The sequence below is a fragment of the Aulonocara sp. 'chitande type north' Nkhata Bay genome, linkage group LG8 (assembly GCF_057382095.1).
Source record: "Aulonocara sp. 'chitande type north' Nkhata Bay isolate Kocher_YH1m ecotype deep benthic linkage group LG8, A_spYH_male_GT1.1, whole genome shotgun sequence".
NCBI lineage: Eukaryota > Metazoa > Chordata > Actinopteri > Cichliformes > Cichlidae > Aulonocara > Aulonocara sp. 'chitande type north' Nkhata Bay.
In genome coordinates, this window is record NC_141351.1 from 16,635,942 (window position 1) to 16,658,038 (window position 22,097).

General features: G+C 39.5%; 1 protein-coding gene across 2 annotated transcripts; it reads right to left on the bottom strand.

The window, feature by feature from the left end:
- Nucleotides 1–390: 390 nt before the first annotated feature.
- On the bottom strand, nt 391–18,848 carry LOC147323522 (uncharacterized). Of its 2 annotated transcripts, none has more exons than XM_086304788.1 (7): nt 18,630–18,848; nt 18,098–18,222; nt 17,020–17,120; nt 16,621–16,769; nt 15,528–15,756; nt 13,574–13,794; nt 391–1,913 (listed from the first exon to the last, which is right to left on the bottom strand). In XM_086304788.1, exons 2-7 carry the CDS (start codon nt 18,214–18,216, stop codon nt 1,746–1,748), a joined length of 987 nt encoding a protein of 328 aa, XP_086160914.1. In that variant the 5' UTR covers nt 18,217–18,222; nt 18,630–18,848; the 3' UTR covers nt 391–1,745. The 2 variants fall into 2 exon arrangements, with proteins under 2 accessions (XP_086160914.1, XP_086160916.1); XM_086304790.1 differs by lacking the exon at nt 18,630–18,848 and adding an exon at nt 18,364–18,435.
- Nucleotides 18,849–22,097: the final 3,249 nt, after the last annotated feature.

Consider the following 22,097-nt stretch of genomic DNA (forward strand, 5'->3'; position numbering starts at 1 on the left):
TAAGTACATTCTAGCATTCACATGCACATACAGTGAATAAATACACTGGGGGCAACTTGGGGTTCAGTATCTTGCCCAAGGACACTTTGGCATGCAGACTAGAGCTGTCAGTGATCGATACACTGACATTCAAATTGGTGGACAACTCTTAGCCAAGTTGATCAGATACCCCCAAAAAAGTGGCTGTGGAGTGTATAATTGTTATGAGACACTAATATGCATTTGTTACGTTTGGATGATTAAGAACATTACGATAGTTTGGACTCTAAAACACCAGAATTTAAACCAAAATGCTGCAGCATAACATCTAAGAACTACAGAGATAGAGCTGCATCGGCTGATTCCAAACCATTCCTGTTATTCTGCTGTATCCTAAGATGATTCAATAACGACACTACAGAAATAAAACAAACAAACAACAACAAAAATAGGACTGAGATGGTTGAGGCCACTTCAGTCCAAAATGGTAAAAATAACTAACTGAACCAACCAATAATCACATCTCTTTATTACAACAACACGTGGTACAAACATTTGATAACACTTGATAACTCAATGACCTAAAAACCCCACACACCAATGAGTCAAGCAAGCATGCCTGAATAAATCAACTGAGAAGCATGGTTCAATGTATAATGAAATTACAGTAAAACGTGCATGCACCCACCACTTATCAGATATTTCCTTGAAGTCCTTCCCATACCAGACCATCTGATATTGCAAATATTGTTTGTCAAGTGCTTTGGAGAAAACAGTTCCTGAGGACTATGTAGGTTTAAATATGTATAGGCAATAAATTCATGAAAACACCTATAATTTCAAGCAATGTTGACTCAAACCACAAAACAACCAGTCTCAAAAATGTGCAGCAACCAATGTAAACAACTGAGTGATGGCTTTAAAACTACAGATGATCTACCCCTCAGGTAAACCAGTAAACAGACAGCTTGAGTACAGTGTAATGATGTTTCAGGTAGACATGCCATACAGAAAGATACCATCAACAGAGAGAGCTGTTAGCTAAAGGCACTGATATCCTGTTGGGAATAACTTCATTATGACCACTGCCAGGCCCAGTAAATGCAATTGCTAGCTGTTAGCGCAGCTGTGGAAGCCTGGGCAACTGATGGAAAGTGACTCAGACACAGTTATGAATGGTGCTGGTTGCTGTGCCTGTGTGCTCTTGAATAGTTATCATCTCCTCCGTGCGGTGGAGCATATTAATAAAGCACCTTACAGTTCCACTGTCTAAACAGACCGTAAATAACTTCCGATTAAACCCACAGAGGCAGTTACATCCTCGGCCCTCGACGTGCCAGAGGCCACCGGTTTTTAACCGCCACAATTAACACATTAAACACTTCAGTCCTAAATCGGTGTGACACAATCAGCTTGCATAATGATTAATTAATGGCTAGTGTAAAGTGTGGGCCAGCTCTAGAAATTCAAAACAAGAGAAAGCTAATCGTGCTAATTGTCTGAAACCATCTACATTAACATAATATTGTCACTAAGGAGAATCAGGGAAATTGGCAAATGGGACCTTTTTTCTTTTTCCTTTTTTCCCCGATAAATGCGCACATAAAAACATCTGGAAGTCCTACAATATTGCAAAGTACAATCACTGCATGTTAAAATGCACTCAGTTTTTAAAAAATGCTACACACAAGTAAGCAATTTTTCTTCCCCTTGCTTCTTCAGTGCCATGTTGCGATGGCGATCCTGTTTGTATTATCTCCACACAGTCATATGCTGAGCGTGATGCTGTGAATGGCGTTTGCTGGGATTTTAGCATCTGATTCTTCGCCGCTGATCCTGAAGATCACAGAGGTGTTGGAGGGGATGGTGGTGGTGGCATTCAGGGACTTCCCCAGCCAGCTGTTAGATCCACGCTTATACATTTTAACGGTTACCTGCAAAGTGCCAAAGAGAGAAATAATTAGAAATTTTGTTGGATATTTCTTGGTTTTAGGACCGTGTATACAACCTACGTGGTGGTGGTGGGGTGGGGGGGAGAAAGTCATTCTGCCCGGTGGAAAAAATGACTTATTTTATTGGTGTAGAAAGTAAACATCTTTGTTTACCTTGAGGTCAACTTTCCCCAGAAGTCTAGATTTGGCAATCTATTATACTTCGTGGGTATTCTAAGGAATAATAGGATAAAAATAAACTATACTTGGGAGGTTTTTTTTAGACATCAAGATGATCTACATGATAACTATATGAATTTGTATAGAGCCGAATCATAAAGTCACTTCCAGATTAATTTAATTTCCAATACCATCTACAACATATAACTCAGAAAGAAAGTCTGTTCCACTGTTGGATTTTAAGTTACTGATGCAGTGAATTGCATTTTGAATGAGGTTTTTCAGCTGTTGTCTTTTAAGCTCTCTATAAAACTGAAGTAGAAGGTACTGGTATATATTTAGATGCATCACACCTGCAACGTACTAAAGTAGTACTTCAGGTAATGATGTTTTTCATGGCTGGAAAATCTACAGTTTCTTTTGTTATCACTGTATCAGTTTATAACAATGTTGAATGAAGGTACTTTCACCTGCTCCTTGTTACAATGGGTGTCTCTGCATATGAGTTTTAACGGCAGATGCCACGACCCAAAAAGGGATTTATGTCTTGCGCTAGAATAAAACCAGCGACTTGGCAATTGAATGTGTAAACCACAACACTATAGAATCAATTTATAATATGTAAACCTTACTAAAATAATTGTAGCGTATGCATATATATCTGTATGCACCCCATCTCCTCCCATCCTTAACTGCTGGGCCAATCTTGAATGAAACCTTGCGCCAACACTGACACGCATACAGCGATTATTACCATCTATGTTTTGTTTTTTTAAAGATGTATTATAATACCGAAATCTGTATCTGACTTACCTCTAAATATGGAATGTGGAATTAGAAATAAAGTTCTTGGATATCACAGACATATAGCTCAACAGATGATGATTAATTATGGTAAAGTAGAAGGCGTTCCTGACGACCACCAAGACTGCATGACCCCATGTAAATTTTAAAATGTTATAAATTGTAAAACTGTATTTTTAATTTGACATTTTTTGTAGTTGTTAATTTTTCATGTATTATATACAGAACAGATTTAAATATAGACGTTCAGTTATTTACTATGAAGTCAGCAGTTTGAGGTTAACTGATCAGTGGGCAGGTACATTTCAGGTAAGATGTGTACAATGTGTATTACAACTGGGATCTTAAATTATTGACCAAACAAAATAATACATGCACTATATTACTATCTTTTTTTAAATTACAGGGTAAAGGCACATGTTTTTCTTTTTTTAGATTATCACAGACAACACCAACATTAAGGCATTTACTTAAACATCAAACTCAAGGTTTACAGGTTGGGTTTTGTGTGTCTTATAACTGAATATATAAATAATACATAATATCAAAGAAATTATAAATTATATAAGAAAAGGTAAAACTAGTAAAATATTTGCCAGTCTGCTAGTTTTGTTCATCAATATAATGCCCGTCTGCATGGCCTAGTCTAGTCTGAATTAGGTCAACTGTTTTACACAGTAAAACAAACCAGATTCTGCTTCTATTGGATGCTAATCCTTCAATACTCCTTAAAACATATTTAGAAACGTTCTTTTCAAGCTTGTTCGAATATTGAGCTCGAACTCTGTTAGAACAGTGATCCAAACGGTAGCCCGAAACAGACTAAATAATAAATTAACCTCGGTCTCACTGTGAATTTTAATTCCCTCCGCATCTTGAATGGAGTCATACCTCTCTTGATTCTATGTAGGTTGTAGGGCATAATACGCTTTAACACTACAAAAACTGCCTGTTATGTTTCGAGCCCGACAATGGAAGCCTTAACTAGATTTAGACATGCAGGTAATTGAACCACATCCATTTCAAAAAGAATGCCTTGCTGCATCTCTTGTTTGGCTGCATTTACCGGGGATAACAGAATATTACAGTGCCTTTTCACAGTTCCATTTTCTTTCACTTTAGCATTAGGCAATTTTTCAATTATTATTTTTTTTTCCATGTACTTTCATCCCCGGCTCTCCATAATGTCTGGGCCTTTTAGTTAATGGTAGCGACAGTCAGAGCCCAGTATATCGGCCCTTGTCCATTTTGCAGGTCATTGTGAAAGCCCAATAGGCCTTTTATTACGCCGACATCAAAAGGCAGATAAGCATTAGAGGTGGGGAAAATACCCTGCACTAGATATGTTCCCTCTTTCCTTTGTCTGCTATTGAAAGTGATCATTTTAATAGTGAAGAGGTTGGTGAGCTTTGGGGCTGATGGAAAGTGCGACACCCCTGACAGCCTACGAATATGAGCAAGTCGATAACACAACATGAGCACACAGTACACCCTCAACACCTGCACACTCTTGCTGCTAACCTAATTATCTACAACAAAGGCCACTGCGATTTCAGACACACATCTTTCCAGCATTTACTTACTTATTACTGTGCATTAAAACAGGGATAAAGATGAAAAAAAGCTAAACAATTGCATCTTATATTGCAGCCTTGGCCAAATGCCATGTGGCTTCTGCTACAATAGCATCAGACACTTCAGAGTGAGTGAGTGTCTATTAATTTGGGATACATGAAAAAATAGCTTAATGACAGCTGGTGGCAGAGAGGCACACAAACCGAGACAAAGACATCAGAAAGGAATTATTCTAACAAATCACAGCGCAGCGCAATAGTTCATAATCAGCAATTAGCTGATTTAATGGAGCCAAAGTTGAGTACTTCCATACTTGTAGTGCACAAGAGGCAGACAATATAAAACCCACACTGAAGCAGGGAAGCTATAAAACCCGCCGCAGAACAATCCTGCAAATTATATTAAGAAACATATTTACAGTAACAACCATGCTAATTTGCTGCCCGTGGTTGCTTTGGAGTATACATAAATCCTGTCTGAGAATGTTAGCGTAGAGATGAATTGTGTCAAATTTAATTTACAGCCATTTAAATTCATCATCGTCCATTTCTGCGGCATCATCCGCCAAACAATAGTTACCAAGTAGGTAAGCTACAGATTTCAAATACAAAAGAGCAAAACAAGTTTCTGTGTGGTCTAGACAAGCTGCCTGCCAGATGTTGCTCAGCACGGACCACGTGCCAGGTACAGGAACTGTCACTGCATGTTATCCCTCAAGTGAATGAGAGGGTGTGTTAAAGAGTAAAAGATCATGCTGTATCTGACTTGCAGCAGAAGGAAAAAAAAGTAAAGTAGCTGCTGATAGAAACCAAAATGTCATTTAAAGTGCAATCTCTATCCGACACTTAAGATGTATTGCAACGTGTCACGGCGACACACTCTCCAATAAGCCTAAACGAACACTTTAAAGTCACTAAAATTAGGTATTAGGTTTTTCTGTGATTTGTTCACAATTGTAAGGGAACCATCGCTACTTCAAGCACCAGCAGGCCAAAATGGTGCATTTCATGGAAAGAACAAGACCCTTGGGGCTAAGGCTGGGTGTCACACAAAGGGCTGAGAGCTCACCTAACGGTGTCTACCCTGATCTCCCTCTCACTTTCAGTGTCGCAGAAGCCATGTGAATGACATCACTCCTCACATTTCAACAAGACAAACTCATTCTTCTTATTTACCGTCTGCTACTAGTCATAAATCCTATGTCTGGTTCACTGTTCACCTTTTAACCTCTTATACTCAACAAGACAACTCATTCTCTGAAAACTTCTCCATGCAAATTGCTGATAGACATCTCCAGTGGTTTCCTTATCTCCCATCTGCAGGGATCTCCACGGTACAGATTCAGAGCTAGTTCTTTTAAAGACCGTTCAGGCATCCTAAATCACTTCTGCTAATAAAACCAACATGAATCAATGATGTTTAATTGTGACTACAGAATTATTTCTGTATAAATGTATTTACTGGTCATTAAGGTCTGACAGGTATGACAAATCCGAGGAACTGTGTAATTGGGTAGGGACATGTCACCACCTGCATGTATTGCCATTCACAAAGTTCAGATTCTTCCCCTGATAAAGTCAAAGAATCCCAGCGGTGTATCAGTCAGCAGAGGCTGTTACCTGGAGCCATGGTGCAGTGTTTCAGGTGAACTCAGAGTGAGCGTAAAGCCACACCAGCTTCAGACGACGGGCTCTTTGTTCCACTTCGTGTCTCACTAGACACGGACAGAGGGGGGGGGAGGACACTGAGTAACACACCTTTGGTGCACCAAACCTCTTTGTCGATGGGCCAAATGTCATGGAAATGGACCAAAAATGGTTTGCAAGGCAATTAGGTAAGCACTGTGTGGTTTGGCTCAGAAGGTGAATATATTAACAATCTGTTGAGTGAGTGACTACCAGCGGTAATTTGATTCAACTCAAGTCATGATCTTGATGATCTGACTCAATGATTTTCCATTAAGACACAAAACAGAATCTGATTAACAATCAGCCAAAAGTGTCGTCCCCCCCCCCATAGAAGCGGCTAAATTAAATAAGCCAGCTTTATTCTAATTTAATACATAATAGATTTTGTTTTTACCTGCTAATTTTTTGAGGTTACAAGATATTAAAAAAAAGAAAAAAGAAAAGAAATGTAAACAGCATCCCATATTCTGAGTCCAATCTCTATCTCTACAATACATTCACCCACTGAGTTAAATTCACCTGTTAAACTGCTTATTAATGCAAACAGCTAATCAGCCAGTCACACTACAGCAATGCATTTAAGCGTGTAGACATGGTCAAGATGACCTGCAAATGGTCAAAACGGGCATCAGGAATGGCTGTGTTGATACCAGACATCAGGGGAGAATGGCCAGACTGCCATATAACCACTTGTTACAATCAAAGCACATAGAAGAACATCTCTGATGACACAACATTTAAAACCTCAAAGCTAATGGGTAAGAGTAGCAGAAGACCACAACCTGGTGTCACTCCTATCAGTTAAGGACAGGAAACTGAGGCTACCGTTTGCACAGGCTCACCAAAACTGGGCAGTAGAAGATTGGAAAAATGTTAGTGATGAATGAGTGAACGAAGACGTCAAGAAACGATGGGAAGTGGCAATCACGGACAAGATGCGAGAGTCGAGGCTCCGATGGTACGGCCACGTAGTCCCTAGCGATGAGAACTCCATCGCTAAAACAGCCCAACGATTAGACCGGTAACAGGCCAAGAGGAAGACCAAAAAAAAAAGCTCTGGATGGACCGAATCAAAAATGATATGAAGGCTGCGAATGTCACACCAGAAGACGCTCTGGATAGGAAGAAGTGGAGGAAGGCGTGCAAAACACCAGATCCTTCATGAGCGGGACATGAACCGCTAGGAAAGAGAGCTTTGAATAGAGGGCTAGAATTTGGCAAAATGAAAGCATTAGTCCATCTACAATTCAGGCTGACAGTGGCAGTATAATGGGTTGGGGGATATTCTTTTGAGAATACCTTTTTGAGCCCATAGTATCAACTGAGCATCATTTAAATGTCACATCTTACTCGAGTACTGTTGCTGACCCATCTTCTGATGGTTACTTCTTCCATAATGATGATGCACCATATCACAAACCTCTCCCAAACTAGTTTCTTGAACATTACAGTGAGTTCACTGAAGGGCCTGCACAGTCACCAGACCTTTGTCCAATAGAGCACCTTTGGGATATGGTGGAACAGAAGATTTGCATCATAGTTGTGCAAGCAGAAAAATCTGCAGCTACTGTGTGCTGCTATCATTTCAATATGGATCAAAACATCTGAGGAATGTTTCCAGCACCTTGTTGAATCTATACCATGAAACGTATCAGAGCAAATCAGAGAGCTAGAGACATAAAGTGAATATCAATTAATTTAAACATTTAAATTCTGTATTTTGTTGTTTTTTTTCCTTTCATTTATATGAATCTTGGAATGGCTGTACTGTGATACCAATGTTATCTTGGGTAACGTACTGAATCATATCACGAGTTTCTATTTGACTCCCAACCCTATCCATTAAGATAGAGGTGGTGACATTACTGTCCATGTTAATCACTGTGCTCGTCTGAGGCCACAAAAAGAAATAAATAAATTATATATATTTTTAAAAAATGCCCGGTTAAGTTCCGATTAGATATGACTCCCCTTCCAACCTGCCTCAGCTAACAGGAAGCCATTAGGCTGGGCAATAACCATTTGCATGCAGTCACCCAGCTCTGACTGTATTTCCATCCACATAAGTGCATTTTCTGCGAGAGGTTAAAATATGAATCCCCCTCCTTTTTCTCCTCAATAGGTCTGGTTGTCTGGCTGACTTGAGAGGGCACAATCTATGACTGATTTAATTTGCTCTTTACGAACATCTCTAACAGCATTACCCCCAGAGCATACACTGACTGCCCCCATCTGACTCCATTAACTCCCAAATCAGGTTTAAAGACCATATTGATGCCGTCCGTTATTAAGGGTGATTATCAAAACAACAGACAATGGGCCAAAGTGTCTGTTAACTAGTTTATCCATAATTTCACATAACTGTAACAGATGGCAGGGCTGTCAATTATATACTGTATCTGCAGTGCACAGCAGTCACACACTGTCTGGATATGCAGCATATTAGCATTTACATTAAAAGAATGAGAGTCTGCTCACAAATGGTCAAAGAAAGCCTGAGAACAAAAATAAACTAAATATAAAATACAAATGTATCTATTTGAAAACAAAGGTGAGAACTTGGATCCATCTGGCTTTCAGGTAGAGGCTTGCTGTAATTTAAAAAAAGAAAAGTGACAAAAAATTTTTTTTTAATAATTTAAAAAAATTACAGTTTTTGCCGTTTAAGCCACTTCAGCACCTTTATTCTCCTCAATTAACGAGAATGGCTTTCGAAGCTGTAATTAAGTGCCTCTGCTCCACTCGGCCTCTTCATTATTCATGAATCCCTATTGATCATATCTTAGCACCTATGCTGCGGGGATCACTCTAATATCCTGAATCCATAAAACAAATAACTGAGCCTACAGAGATAAAAATGAACATGTTGGCCAATGACCGCAGAAAAGTTTCTTTTAAATACTAAAACCAGCATTTAATGCCAAATTAGATAATGTCACAGAACTGGGGAAAAAAAAGATATCTATGAAGCTTACATGGTCTTATTAAATGTGCTATGACAAAGGATTGTGCAACAATTCAATAATGGTTTCACAGGCGATCACAGAATCATATAGTAAGGGACATAGCTAATGATTTTCATTTCAAAATACTTTATTTTTGTTGTTGTTTAATTGTAAAACTGCACAAAAAAGGGAAAAAAATTCGTTCTAATTCTTTATTTATCTTGCAAAAGAATCAAAGACAGAGTTTCGATCTTCAAATTTTTTAAAATGTACCTATGCAATATTTATTATGCTTTCAATTCAACATTTGAATGTTGAAAATGTTCAAGTGAACATTTTACATAGCTGAACATTCGGATATTTGAACTGAGTGAAGAATCGCCCTGAAATACAGTTCACTGCATGGAAATACAGTTCACTGCATGGAACTTCATATTAATGGTGCTAACATATTTAAAAAGAAAATCCTGTTACTGCAACCATATTACAAAACCCTATTAATGCACGCGCTGTATTTTCTAGACAAAGTATACAAATTAACAATATTCTATATATTGTGGCTCAAGAGTTGGGCGTTCGCCTTGTAATCGGAAGGTTGCCGGTTCGAGCCCCGGCTTGGACAGTCTCGGTCGTTGTGTCCTTGGGCAAGACACTTCACCCGTTGCCTACTGGTGGTGGTCAGAGGGCCCGGTGGCGCCAGTGTCCGGCAGCCTCGCCTCTGTCAGTGTGCCCCAGGGTGGCTGTGGCTACAATGTAGCTTGCCATCACCAGTGTGTGAATGTGTGTGTGAATGGGTGGATGACTGGATATGTAAAGCGCTTTGGGGTCCTTAGGGACTAGTAAAGCGCTATATAAATACAGGCCATTTACCATATATGCATGCAGTAGAGCAGATATTATTACCCACAGTGCCCTGCAAACCCGGGCTCATTCCACATTCACGGAAATTATTTGCTAATGAATAATAATGGCTTGGAGCTTAATCTTAAACATGTATTCAAATTTAGTGAAACTCAAACTCCACCTGTGTTAAGTAGGAATGTGTAAAACATGAACTCTAACGTTTCATGTTTAACTAAATTAACAAAAGAGCACTTGAAGAGCCCTCTAAAATGACTGGAACTGCATGCTGGGTGATGAATTTGGAGGAAACACATTGAGTCATCTTCAAATTGACAGATGCAGAATCTCTCCACGGGACTCTTCACTGCGGTTCAGTGCTCGAGTGAAAAAATAGATTTTTTTTTCTTTTTTTTTACTAAGTTTAATCACATGCTATTACAAGGCAGCTTTTATCATTGCCTTCCACTGTATAAGTGCCGGTGTCTTCACTAGTTCATTACAGACACTTGTGATTCTGCAGCACTCTTCTCATGCGTAATTGCATGGTTATTTTTCCTCCGTAGCTTCCTACACGCTCTTTGGCGCGAATTATTTCCAATTCCAGTTTCCTTTCGAGAGCGATCCTCCAATTACAGAAATCTGAACATCATGGTAGTGTCCCACATAATTTTCATCTCTGCTGGGGAAATGCAATGCAACCAATAGATCTTTCTTTCTAGAAAAAAAATCAATCTAAAAACTTTTCTTTGAAAACTTTTCCACAATGGAGATATCATCCTACGCACTGCGTCCCTACAGGCTTGTTGGGTACGCAATGAAATAAGTGAGCTATGAATCTGAAATTAGCGCCTAAATTGTAGTCTCAGTGACACAACTTTAAAGTGTGCTTTGTTTAATTTTGCATAACTGAAAAAAAAACTACAGTTGTCTTCTTTCTTTTTTTTTCTTTTAGTGAAACAGATCCTTTGATAAGTGGAGTTATAGCCATGCTCACACAGAACACATAGAATATGGTTTCTAATGATTATCATAAATATTTGAAAGTAAGAGTAATGGGGAAGGCATATATTTACCTCAAAGGGGTGAATGCTGTTTTTTTCACTACAGTAAAAGAAACCCCAAAAGACACAGTGGCTGACAATATTATCTATTTAGACAGCAGAATTTGCAGGCTTTGTAAATGGCCTGCTCCTGGCCTTTTGTGTGCCTCCATTCATTATCACACAAAGCAGTTGATGTCTACCCTCTCTGCCTTTTCTGTGCTAAGCACCAAGTGCACCAGCTGTCCATTACAGGCCCGTGACGCGTGCAGCCTGGGAGATGGCCAAATGGAGAGGAATGTCATGGTGGAGTTAAATTAACAAGCTACATTTGTGTGGAATCTGTAGCTCGTCAGGGAGACGAGATGTATCTCCGGCAACCGAGATCTGATTATTTGTACCATTCTCCGTTAGCCAAGATGTTGTCTGTGAATTTGCAGATTTTCACCTACCGGCTTTGCCTCTATTAATCAGCTAGGAGGGGCTGTGTAGTCAAGTTACGCTCAAAAGAACTTAATTGTTGCTTCACAGCTCTGCAATTAATAGATGCTCTGTATAGGCTGACTGCAAGTCAGAAACTTTTTTTTTTTTTTTTAAATCAGGGTCTTCTCTTGAATAAACTGCATTATATGAACTGGCCTTATTAGAAGAGGGGACAATATGAAGATGAATATCACAAGTAACCTGCACTTTAAATTATGACATGAATAGATCTTCAGCTCTTTCTTTCTCCTTAACACACACAGACACACACACACACACACACCGTAATTACCCCTCAATCCATACAAATTGAATGAAGCCAGAACCGTGGTCTAAGAATATAGACCATAATTAATAAATTACAGCCACTCCACTCAATCATTCTCCACTTTGGTGCATGTAGACATCCCATTCTCTGCAGAGTAATTGCCTGCGCTCACAGAATACACACCTACTGCCTCCATGGCAGCTTTCTGAATGCATCTGGTGCCACTTCATGCAACCTAACAGATGCCCGAGAGAAATCGTAGGTCATGTTGGAGATCTTCTAGCCTGTGTTTACAAGTTAAAAAAAAAAAAAATCAAAAGCATGCATTATTTGTAGGCTCTGAAAATGGGGGTAGCTATCAGGTTTCTTTGCTGCCCCCCCAAACTTCCCCTGGCAGCTGCTGCACATGAGCAGAGAGCATTTTTCTCTCTCCTAAAGACAAAGTAGGTGACACAGTGAATTAAAAAGGCAAAACCTCCAAATATTAAAGTCGATTTCCCCCGGTGCGGACTGCATCAACACACCTAGAAACCGATCAGAGAAATAAAACCAATTTCACAAAAGCATATTAACCATCTATTCTCCAATTTCCTTTTTTTTTGTTTTTAATATGAGGATGAGGTTTGCATCACTGTGCCTCCATTTGCAAATATCTCTTTGAAAATAATATATTTTCTTGTCATGTTTTGTGTCCCCCTGGGCAAGAAAAGAGCCCACTGGAGACTGTCTAATGACTGCTGGGTCATGTATCAAATACACAGCAGCTGGAGGCGAGGGGGGAGAGTACATACAGTCTGGGGTGCTGGGTGGTGGTGGGGGCAAACTAATGCCTGAGCAGGCTTGCATGGACATTGCAGGCTGAGTGTCTGGGTGTTCGAGGGTGGGTGTGAATCTGTAATGGATGCTGAGCTGGGTCGCACTCGCTGGTCTTTAAAGAGGTAACATTTAGTTAACTGACAAGCAGAAAAGAGGCACCACTGCCAAGTGAAAATAATTAAAGGTTCGATCCTGCTTTTTGGAAGAAAAGAAAATGTAACGAATTGACATTTTTTGTGTGTGAATCTAACGTTCTATCATCATTGCAATTTAACTTCTATATAAACCACCTTTTTCGGTCATTGCTCTAGTGACTGCTAAGATTTGCCAATCGCATCCCGAGAGGCAACATTTACTGAGTCTGAATGAAATCTGCTTATTAACCCAAAACATAAAATCAATTTTAATCAGCTCAAATTACTGTGATGCAAACAAAATACCTGCCCTAACGCTTCAATAACACCCAGGGTGTCCATTAAAATGATCTGAGAGAGAAAGAGTGTAGGTGGTCGAACTGGTTTAAAAAAAAAAAAAAAGAACCAAATTTACATTTTGTGAAAAAAGCATTTGTTTGGAAAATTGGTCAGTACAATTTAAATTAATTTATATCTAAATGCTGAACACTGTACTCAGTTAGACCGCTCTCTGTGGTGTGGTGAAAAAAAACAAAAAAAAAAACGGTTCACTTTCTTATCTTAATTGCTAAACTGTATCACTTCATCTGTGTTTATACAGTAATTTTCTCATACTTCTAAACAGAAATGATCCTAATTGCATTCAAATAACTGTGAAATTGGTGTCATGTTTTGGGGGTCTTCAGCACAAATCAAACCTGTGTTTTTCCAGTTACCAGAACAACAGAGGATAATTGATGGAGGCAGTCATAAAGTGCTACTGCCACCTGCTGGTTCATGATGAGCGTGATGCTTCACATTATCATTTGGACAAAGCATTCGATCCCAAGTTACAAATGGCGTTTATGTTTGTGACTGGTTCATCAGAACCACAGTAGTGGACTGACCTGAGGAACGTGTCCCAGCAGGGCCCAAAGCGAGTCAGCAGAAAGGGTCTTGACACTGGAAAACTCGAGGGTGTCCGTCTCCTGGCGGTTGAGAGCGATATACGGGCAGCTCTGGAAGTCTCCTTTTAGCTGCTCGCCACAGTGCAGCCGCACCAAATCCCACGTTCCCACCCTCCTCAGGACGTCTCGCACTGATTCCATCTGCCTGTACGACAGATGACCTGCAGGTCAAGAAAAACACAAGTTTAACTGGCTTTTTATGAGCCTTTGCCAATTTAGTCATAATTATTGCTAAATTTAAGTCAGAAGTTTACAAAACCCCATGAATGTCATGGTAATTTGGGTCGTAAATGATTTCTTTGAACTGTTCTGTTTACAGGTTGGAATAATTGCACAGCATAGATCTTCATAAAACAAGGGGTTCACAATTGTGAATTGATTTTGGATTGCCTCTAATCCACACACGGTCAAAAGTATAAATAAAGGCTAAAATCTATACATACATTTACTTCAACATTTTAATAAGTAGTGCTAAAAATTATACGATGTCTTTTAACTTGACAAGGCCAAGGCCAACTAAGTTTCTCTTTCTCATAAAAAGGATATGTTTGACAGCTCTCGTTGGATTGATCAACACGTAGAACAATGGAGAAGGAACTCAGTGAAGATCTAAGGAGCACTATAAAGTTACAGAAGTTGAGATGGTCTCTTGGAGGGATTGGTAAACTGCAGATTCCAAGACCATCAGCTCAAACAACTGTATGAAAGTACAAGTTATTCAAATGTATGACATCTTTGCCAAATGAGAAGAAAATGGTTACCATGCTCAGGACCAACTCAGGAACCACCAAGCCTGCCATGAATTAGAAATTGCTAGAATGCTAGCATCACTATCCTGTTGGTGGTAGCATCACTCTCTAGGGCTGTTTTGCTGCCAGTGGTAGTCGTGTATTGCACAAAGTGGATGATAGGGCTGTTCGATATAACGATATATATCGGATGACGATATAAAAACGTCTATCTTTAATTTTACGCTATCATTTGTTTCGTGGTGTCTCAAAATAAACTGTTTACGGCAATATTTTTTCTCCGTTTTGATGGTCACTGTAGTGGCTATATTAATTTCTTAAAGTTCTCTCTTTCTCTTATATTTAATATAACCACACTAAGGACGGATTGCGTGTCTGCTTGTTTATGTTCCACATAAACCTTTCACAATAAAGCTCAAGATCCTGTTGAGACTTTTCAAAATAAACTGAATCACGTGAAAGAGCAGATTATTTATGGATAAGAAGTAAAAAAAAGAGCCGCCAGGTGCTAAAAAATAAACCTTAGACTCAAACGTAAGAACAGGCTTTTCCCCGCAGCGCGCCGTGTAATAAATACTCACAAAGAAAACGGCGGCCGTTACAACTTATGTCCAAAAATGTATCGTTTCATGCATCGGTTAAAACACTCGACTCCAGCTACATGACGCGCAGCTGGAAACACTTCCCGCAAGTCGAGCTGCCCGAGATTCACAGAATTTACAGAAAATGTTTTTGTGATTTATATCGTTATCGGGACGATAGAATTTAAACATATATCCAGGCAGAATTATGCAAGACACTTGTTGATGGCAATCAAAGGTGTGGAACTTACTAAGGAACAGTTAACCAAATATTAGTGGGGGTATATGTTTATATTAGGCCTGTATTGATACTTTGGCCATGTATGGATTAGAGAAAATCCTAAATAAATTAAAAATTGATAAATGTATGCTGTACAAATTACCAAGACATTCATGCCCATGATGAGTGTCTGTAAATTTTTGATTGATTCCACCAGAACTTTAGGCAGCAGTGGATATTTTCACAAGTTTTAGGACATAATAACAGACATATATCGTGTTATTATAGATCAGTTCTTTTTGCAATGTGTTGGAACACTGAGCGAAGTGTTAATGCATATTCACCAGAGATCCAGGAAGGCGTCACCGCATCTGATATCCAGGCAATATAGCCCTCCTTGAAAGATTTGAGGAAGTCCTCTATTTGGCTGTGGGAGACCAGCTCCCTCTTCTTCCTCAGCTCCTTATCCAGTTCACAATCTGGTGAGAGGAAGATGATTCTGGGGAAGAAGAGACTTTGGCGCACAGACACTCCACTCCTCTTCAAATGACTGCATAAGTTTGCTGTTTTAGTCTAAGAGACAGACATTAGGTAGATACTTATTATTTCATTTTCTTTATTAGTATCTAAGTAATAAAAACCTTTTCAGACGCCTGGATCGTTTTGGTTAAAAAGATGATTTGTTTCATCCAACACTGATATCCACTTTGCATAAAACACCTGGAGAAAAGTAGCAAAATGTTCAGCAGTTATCGAATTTAAAGGCCAGCCGATTAACTTATTAAATGTTCCAGTATTTACGTGAACAATGCTGAGACTCATCAAGTTTAGCATGCGCTCACATTCACAGAATGTCTCAACATTCCTCCTGCAATGACCTGAATCACACACTGTACTTTTAAATTTCAAAGAGGGCCCATTTAGAGAAATTATGTAACCTCAAATTTGTCGTGTTTTGTGTAGATTAATGAAGTTAATAGATCCAATTCACGCAGAACACGTTTCAATATTGCAGTGTGTGTTTGCCATTGAACTGTTCTGTCAAGCTTCAAGTCCAATTTGAGCATCTATAGAAATGGAAATGAATGACTCCTAACAGACCCAGCCACATAAGGTGACAGCTGTGTTTAGGCACCTGCCTGCTTTCATTCCCACCCCCCACCCCCACCCTCCTCAAACCGTGAATACAATTATGGCCTTTCAAATGAAGAGTGCCCACTTAGGAAGTTTAGGAAGCACTTCTGTATTTAAAATTTCCATATAAATTGTTATAGTGACTCAGAATCTCTTAACCCGACCACAGTTTGGATGAAAACAGTGTATTGGACAATTGGTTGGACCTTGGACTCAAGTGTGCCAGACAGTTTGACATTTAGGTTTTCATGGAGCCATTGCAACATTTCAGATAAAACTTGTCTTTTTAAAAATTTTTTTTACCATGATAGCTTTGAGTGGATCTTCAATCTGCTCAATGCACGTATTGGTAAAGTTCTGGTCCTCTTCTTTCACTTGCACATGCCAGTTTTGGTTGTGAGCAGACACTGTGCCTCTCCAGGGTTTAACATCTATGCAGAAGATCCCATGACCTTAGCAAAGAGATCAAGAAACATTAATCCTTGTCACTAGTCTTATAATATTAGTGTTATTGTTAGAATATAACTTATCCTTCCTAAAGCCATTTAATTCGTAGCATGCAGCAAAATAGACGATTACAAAAACTGTTGTCCGCTTAAATAATCTTAAACATTTAGATGGAGATGCTAAATCTTACATCCCTATGTCATATGCATATTATTTTCATATATTATTCCATGCATTTCTTCAGCAGATACCCACCTGAAAGGATAACAAGGTTGATGTCATCTTTGGTTGTCTGAAGCTGGTCGGGGATACGCAGATTACAGAAAACATATTCCTTTTTCAGCCCGGTGAGTTTCCTACAGAGGAAGTAAATGGTAAAAATATATATTTTTGTTATTCCACTTGAGCACAGTGGTACAAGCTGCAAGCAGAATTATCATTTTGCCTTTAAACTCCACCAATGCTACCCCCATAGAGGTTATATTAGATCACCATAAGCTGCTCCATCTCCACTATTATGCTGTTGGGTGCTGTCACAGGTTGTGGACACCAGTGTTAGGGTTGCAGGTTGTAGGCGATGGACAAGAACAATGAGGTGAAAGACACTGCAATGCTCAGAGTGAAGTGCATGGGCAGAGGATGGATTTCAGTGATGGGTAGGGGAACAGTAATTACAGGCAAAGATTGTTATAAGGGACAACTCTACCAAACTTAACCAAAAAAACAAAACAAAGATTATGGGCTTTATTGCCCACAATACTGCTAGCTGGGGGTTTGGTTGATGCATTACCTGTAATGGTAGGCAGGACCACAGCCACTTTTTCTCAGATGTTACAGAATTATTCTGTCTCTTAAATTTAAAGTATCTTATTTTATTTTATTTCATTGTTTTATGAACACAAATCTTCTATATTGCTACAAAAAAAGGGAAGCTGTACAAAATAAAAATTCCTTTACAGTTTTTAGAATTTCTGATTTGGACTGTATTGCAACTCACTTCACTTTACTGCCTCAATAAAGCACTCTGTGCTGAAATAAAGTAGAAAAGCACCTCTCCACCACACTCTTACCTAATGGGACCAAGATCTAGTTTAAGGGTAGACTCTTCCGCTGCTCCTTAGAGTACAGGTGCTACACCTTTAATATGATGCATCAAGAAAAAGACAGATCTGGACTTCAATCATTTCTAAGCCCCATTTAGGGCCCAGTGACCCCCCCCAAATAAACTGTGCCCCTGGGGGTTTACCACTGCCAGTGTATCCCTGTACTTTACTTGACACACACTAACTGTACGACTAAGGTTAGTGCAGGTTTAAGTTGACCTAATACTTACATCACGCTTTGTAAAAAGTCAGGTACTGTCGGTGTCTGCTTTGGGATTTGGCCATGGGCAGCTTCTGACGCTTTGGAGGTTAGATGGAGCTGACTCAGCAGACTTCCAAGCTGAAACATTCTAGTCTTCATTATAAGCACATAAACAAAATGAGAATAAAGAAAAGCATAAGCATTCCAGTTGTTGGGGTATTTTTACAGAAACAACGCCATTGTAAGGAAATGTAAATGATTTGTCTATATGTAACGGGAGATGTTTCCCTTAACTCGTAAACTGGAGACCGAAACCCTTGTTGTCGTAAAAACAGCATGTTTGTGTACACTTTTGTCCCCCTTTCTTTTCTCTTTTTTCAGTCCAATCAAACTTTTATCACTCCAGCATTTGCACTGTTTGCGTTTAACGGCGTGCTCACAGCTACACTCGGTTTAACCGCATTGTTGACGGTCTTTGGACGCTTGAACTTTAACGAACCTCAGAGAGGAGAACAAAGAGCGAGAGCAAAGCGGCATGCTGACGCCAAACAAATACGTACAGTTCAGGTATCGCGCTGTTTACGGAGCCTCTGAAGATGGAAACATCAGAGAATTCAGTTCGACATTTTCCCGACGTTAACGTCAGCCTGCGCGTCTTTTCCCCCTCTCCACGGTAACCCTATCCAGGACAGCTGTTTCAAAATTTTGCCGACTCCCCCTCCTCCCCCTGTCTGGCTGCACTTCCACTGTTCCTGGAAGAAGTAAACAACAGACCACGTGCAAGACCTGCAGCATCAGATTTCTCCCACGGAGGAGTGACGTCACTCAGCCATCACTGCAGCGTTTGCATGATGATGCATTCAGGGAACCATTACTGTTGCTTTCATCCGCTGTGTAAATCGCAATAACACTGTGCAAAAGTACAAAGTCGGTACATGAAAAAGCCACACAATGATATGTGTGTGTAAATGTAAACAAGTGTAGGTGCATTTGGAGACTGACGTAGTGAAAAATGAACATTAGCAGAGTCTAGGAGAGGAAAAATATTAGACCAAGCTCCATCTGCTTCACACACACGGGCAAAACAGCCCCCCACCCCTCCACGTGACCTAAAGGAGGAACAAATAACCCCCCCCCAAAACCAACAAGAGGTAACATTATGCAAGAATCTCGAGGCTGCAGTGACCATACAGCTTATTCCAGAACTACAGAGGGGGAAGGGGGTCAACTGCCCACCCTGCTGTAGAGCCTTATTTATCCCTCCTTCCCCTATTTTAAGCTTAAGCTCTCCTAAAAGAAATAGATGACATTTGATTTAGATAAAACAGTAATTTAAGCTCTTTTCCTGCATTTGTTGTCTTTTTTATTCCTTTATTGCTGTATTTGTTTTGTATTTATTTGGGGGAAATGTTTTTGATTTATTTATACCTAAAATATTCGTTTTCTAAGAAGAGATCATGATACAATGAATCGTTTTAAAGTGTTTTTGTGTATATATTGTTGATTCCATTTACACATAAGGGATTTTGACATACTTTAATGAAGAGGTATCTGCCACCCTGTGTATACCTCTTAACACTCGTTTGCCCCCCCATGTAAAACTTTCTAGATCCACCTGTGACAGTTCTGCAATATCAGACAACTGGCAAGATGTAGATTAAGGTTGATGTAGTATTATTTTCTTTCTAATCAGAAACCATGTTTCTATTTCACTGTTCATGTGCAGCTTTAAATTTTACATCACGATCATTCTGTTTTCTTTCATAAGGAAATAGATAATAGAAATAAATAGTGTTGGGAGGAAAAATATCACTCCATTCCCATGGTATGAAAAACAGCTCGATAACTGGTACCAATTGGACATTCATTGGTCTTCTTTGGCTCTTGTCTGCCTTTGTTCTGGTATCTGTTGAGGTCCGGGTTCTGATGAGGCCAATCCATGACTGAAACTGCTGTCAGGCATTTTGTAGATGGCATTGCATGATGGATCAAAATCTAATCATACTTTTACTTTTCTGCATTCATAATTCCATCAAATGATGAAATGCAGGTCCAAACCATGAAAGAACCTCCACCTACAGCCACCTTTACAAATGGCTTACACCGACATGAATTTTAAATTTAGATTCATCGCTTCATAACACCCGCTGCCACTGATTTTCAGTCCAGTTTTTGTATAATTTGGCACATCTCATCCACTTCCCTTCTTTAAGAATGGCTTCTTGACAGCCATCCTTCCACTAAGACCATTTCTGATGAGGCTTCAGTGAACAGTAAATGGAGCAACTGAAGGGAATGACTAAAGACTGAAAATGTGTGAAAAAGCAGCAACCCCCCTGCAGAACTATTGCTCAAAACCATGTTAAAAAATACAAGAAAGTCTGGCTCCTTGGAGGCAAAACATGAAATGTGCGTCAAAACTTTTGCATACACGAATAACCTTGATTTGTCCAGGTAGTAGTGGGCTTTTTTTTTTTTTACATTACACTGTATCTGAGGTCACTGGAACATCTTGGACATGCTGATGAATATGAATGTGCTTTTGGGTTAATGGGTTAATATTCACGCTACCAAGTCCAGACTTCAAAATAACATAGTGAAGCTGCCTAAAATAGTGTGACTTAACATTTTCAAAGCATACACAGATGACAAATATATGTTCCACGCTGTTTTTTCTTCCTGAATTCATAGATCGTCAGCGAGGATTTGCTGGCACATCCAACAGGATTCTCACATCCTGCATGAGCCTACAGAGAGGATATTACAAAAGTGATGAAGAATATTTAATTCAGCAGTAAATACACAGTGAATATCTCAATGCGGTGATAAACAATATCCGGATAGCACAAAATACTATGAAAGAGCAGATAGCCAAATCAGCTCATATGGGCTCAATGGAAGCCAATAAACAGAGGCACTCTGCCTCTCCTGACCTTCACTTCTGGTTTAGATCGGGGCGATAAAGCAGGCGCAACCTCAATAAAACCCGTACAATGGAGTAAAATAAATAGATATTAAATTAAAGCAGAGGCGATACTGGCTGAACCGCCGCAGGAATTTGAGAACAAAAGCTCCTTTGTGAAGTTTAATATTGTCTACAATCACCACCTTATGATACATTTGCAATCAATTTCATCTGTTGCCTTGATGTATCAACACATATAATCATCTTGTATTGGAACTTGCAAATGACTTGTGTGTGCGAGAGGAGCCACGTTTAGATATTAAATGTGCTCCGTGCTCCCAGTTTGGCCTTTTCGGTCGGCATTAATATCAAATTCATAATCTCTGAGTCTCATCGGTGACTGGCCAAGGGAGGAGTTTATGGTGTCAAATATTGACATGAGTGTGTGTTTGTCTGGCACAAACTTTACACTGATTCATTCGATGCTCTTTTAGGCTAATCAAATTTTCAAAAAGAAGTATTTTGCAGATAAATTTGAAACTGTTTACAGATACTGCTGCTGCAGAACCTGCACTGTTATCTTCTGCCTTTTGTCCTGGACTAAAATATGGGTGCTCTTCAAGTCTATTGCATCCTTGAAGTGGATCCTGAAGCCACCATTGTTAGCGTCAATATAATTTTCACCTAATGCACCTGAAGAGCTCCACAGCGTGCACGTGAGGAGTTTCGGGTCCCCTTGTGAGGGTAATTAGGCTCAGAGTTCACACTTGGGGGCTTAGCTACTATTGTGTAAAGGGCTTGGTGGCAGTAGTAGAAGGAAACACCATAATCTAAAAAATGCTAGTAGTATGGATTTCATGCATTTACATTGCTAGTATTGTGCTGCAGTGTACATGAGGTGTCTTGCTCTGCAAAAGGAGGTCATTTTTCACACTGATGACATTTCCATTTTAAATCCTTCATATTAAATACCTCATTTGCAGAAGTAATGACTGCGCAACATCACTGATGCTCTGCTCACTAATTTTTACTCATTTCCTGTGAATTATTTATATGAGAGATTCTCCATATGCTCTCTGAGGATTCATGTCCATTCGTTTCACAGAGAATTAGCATTTTACAG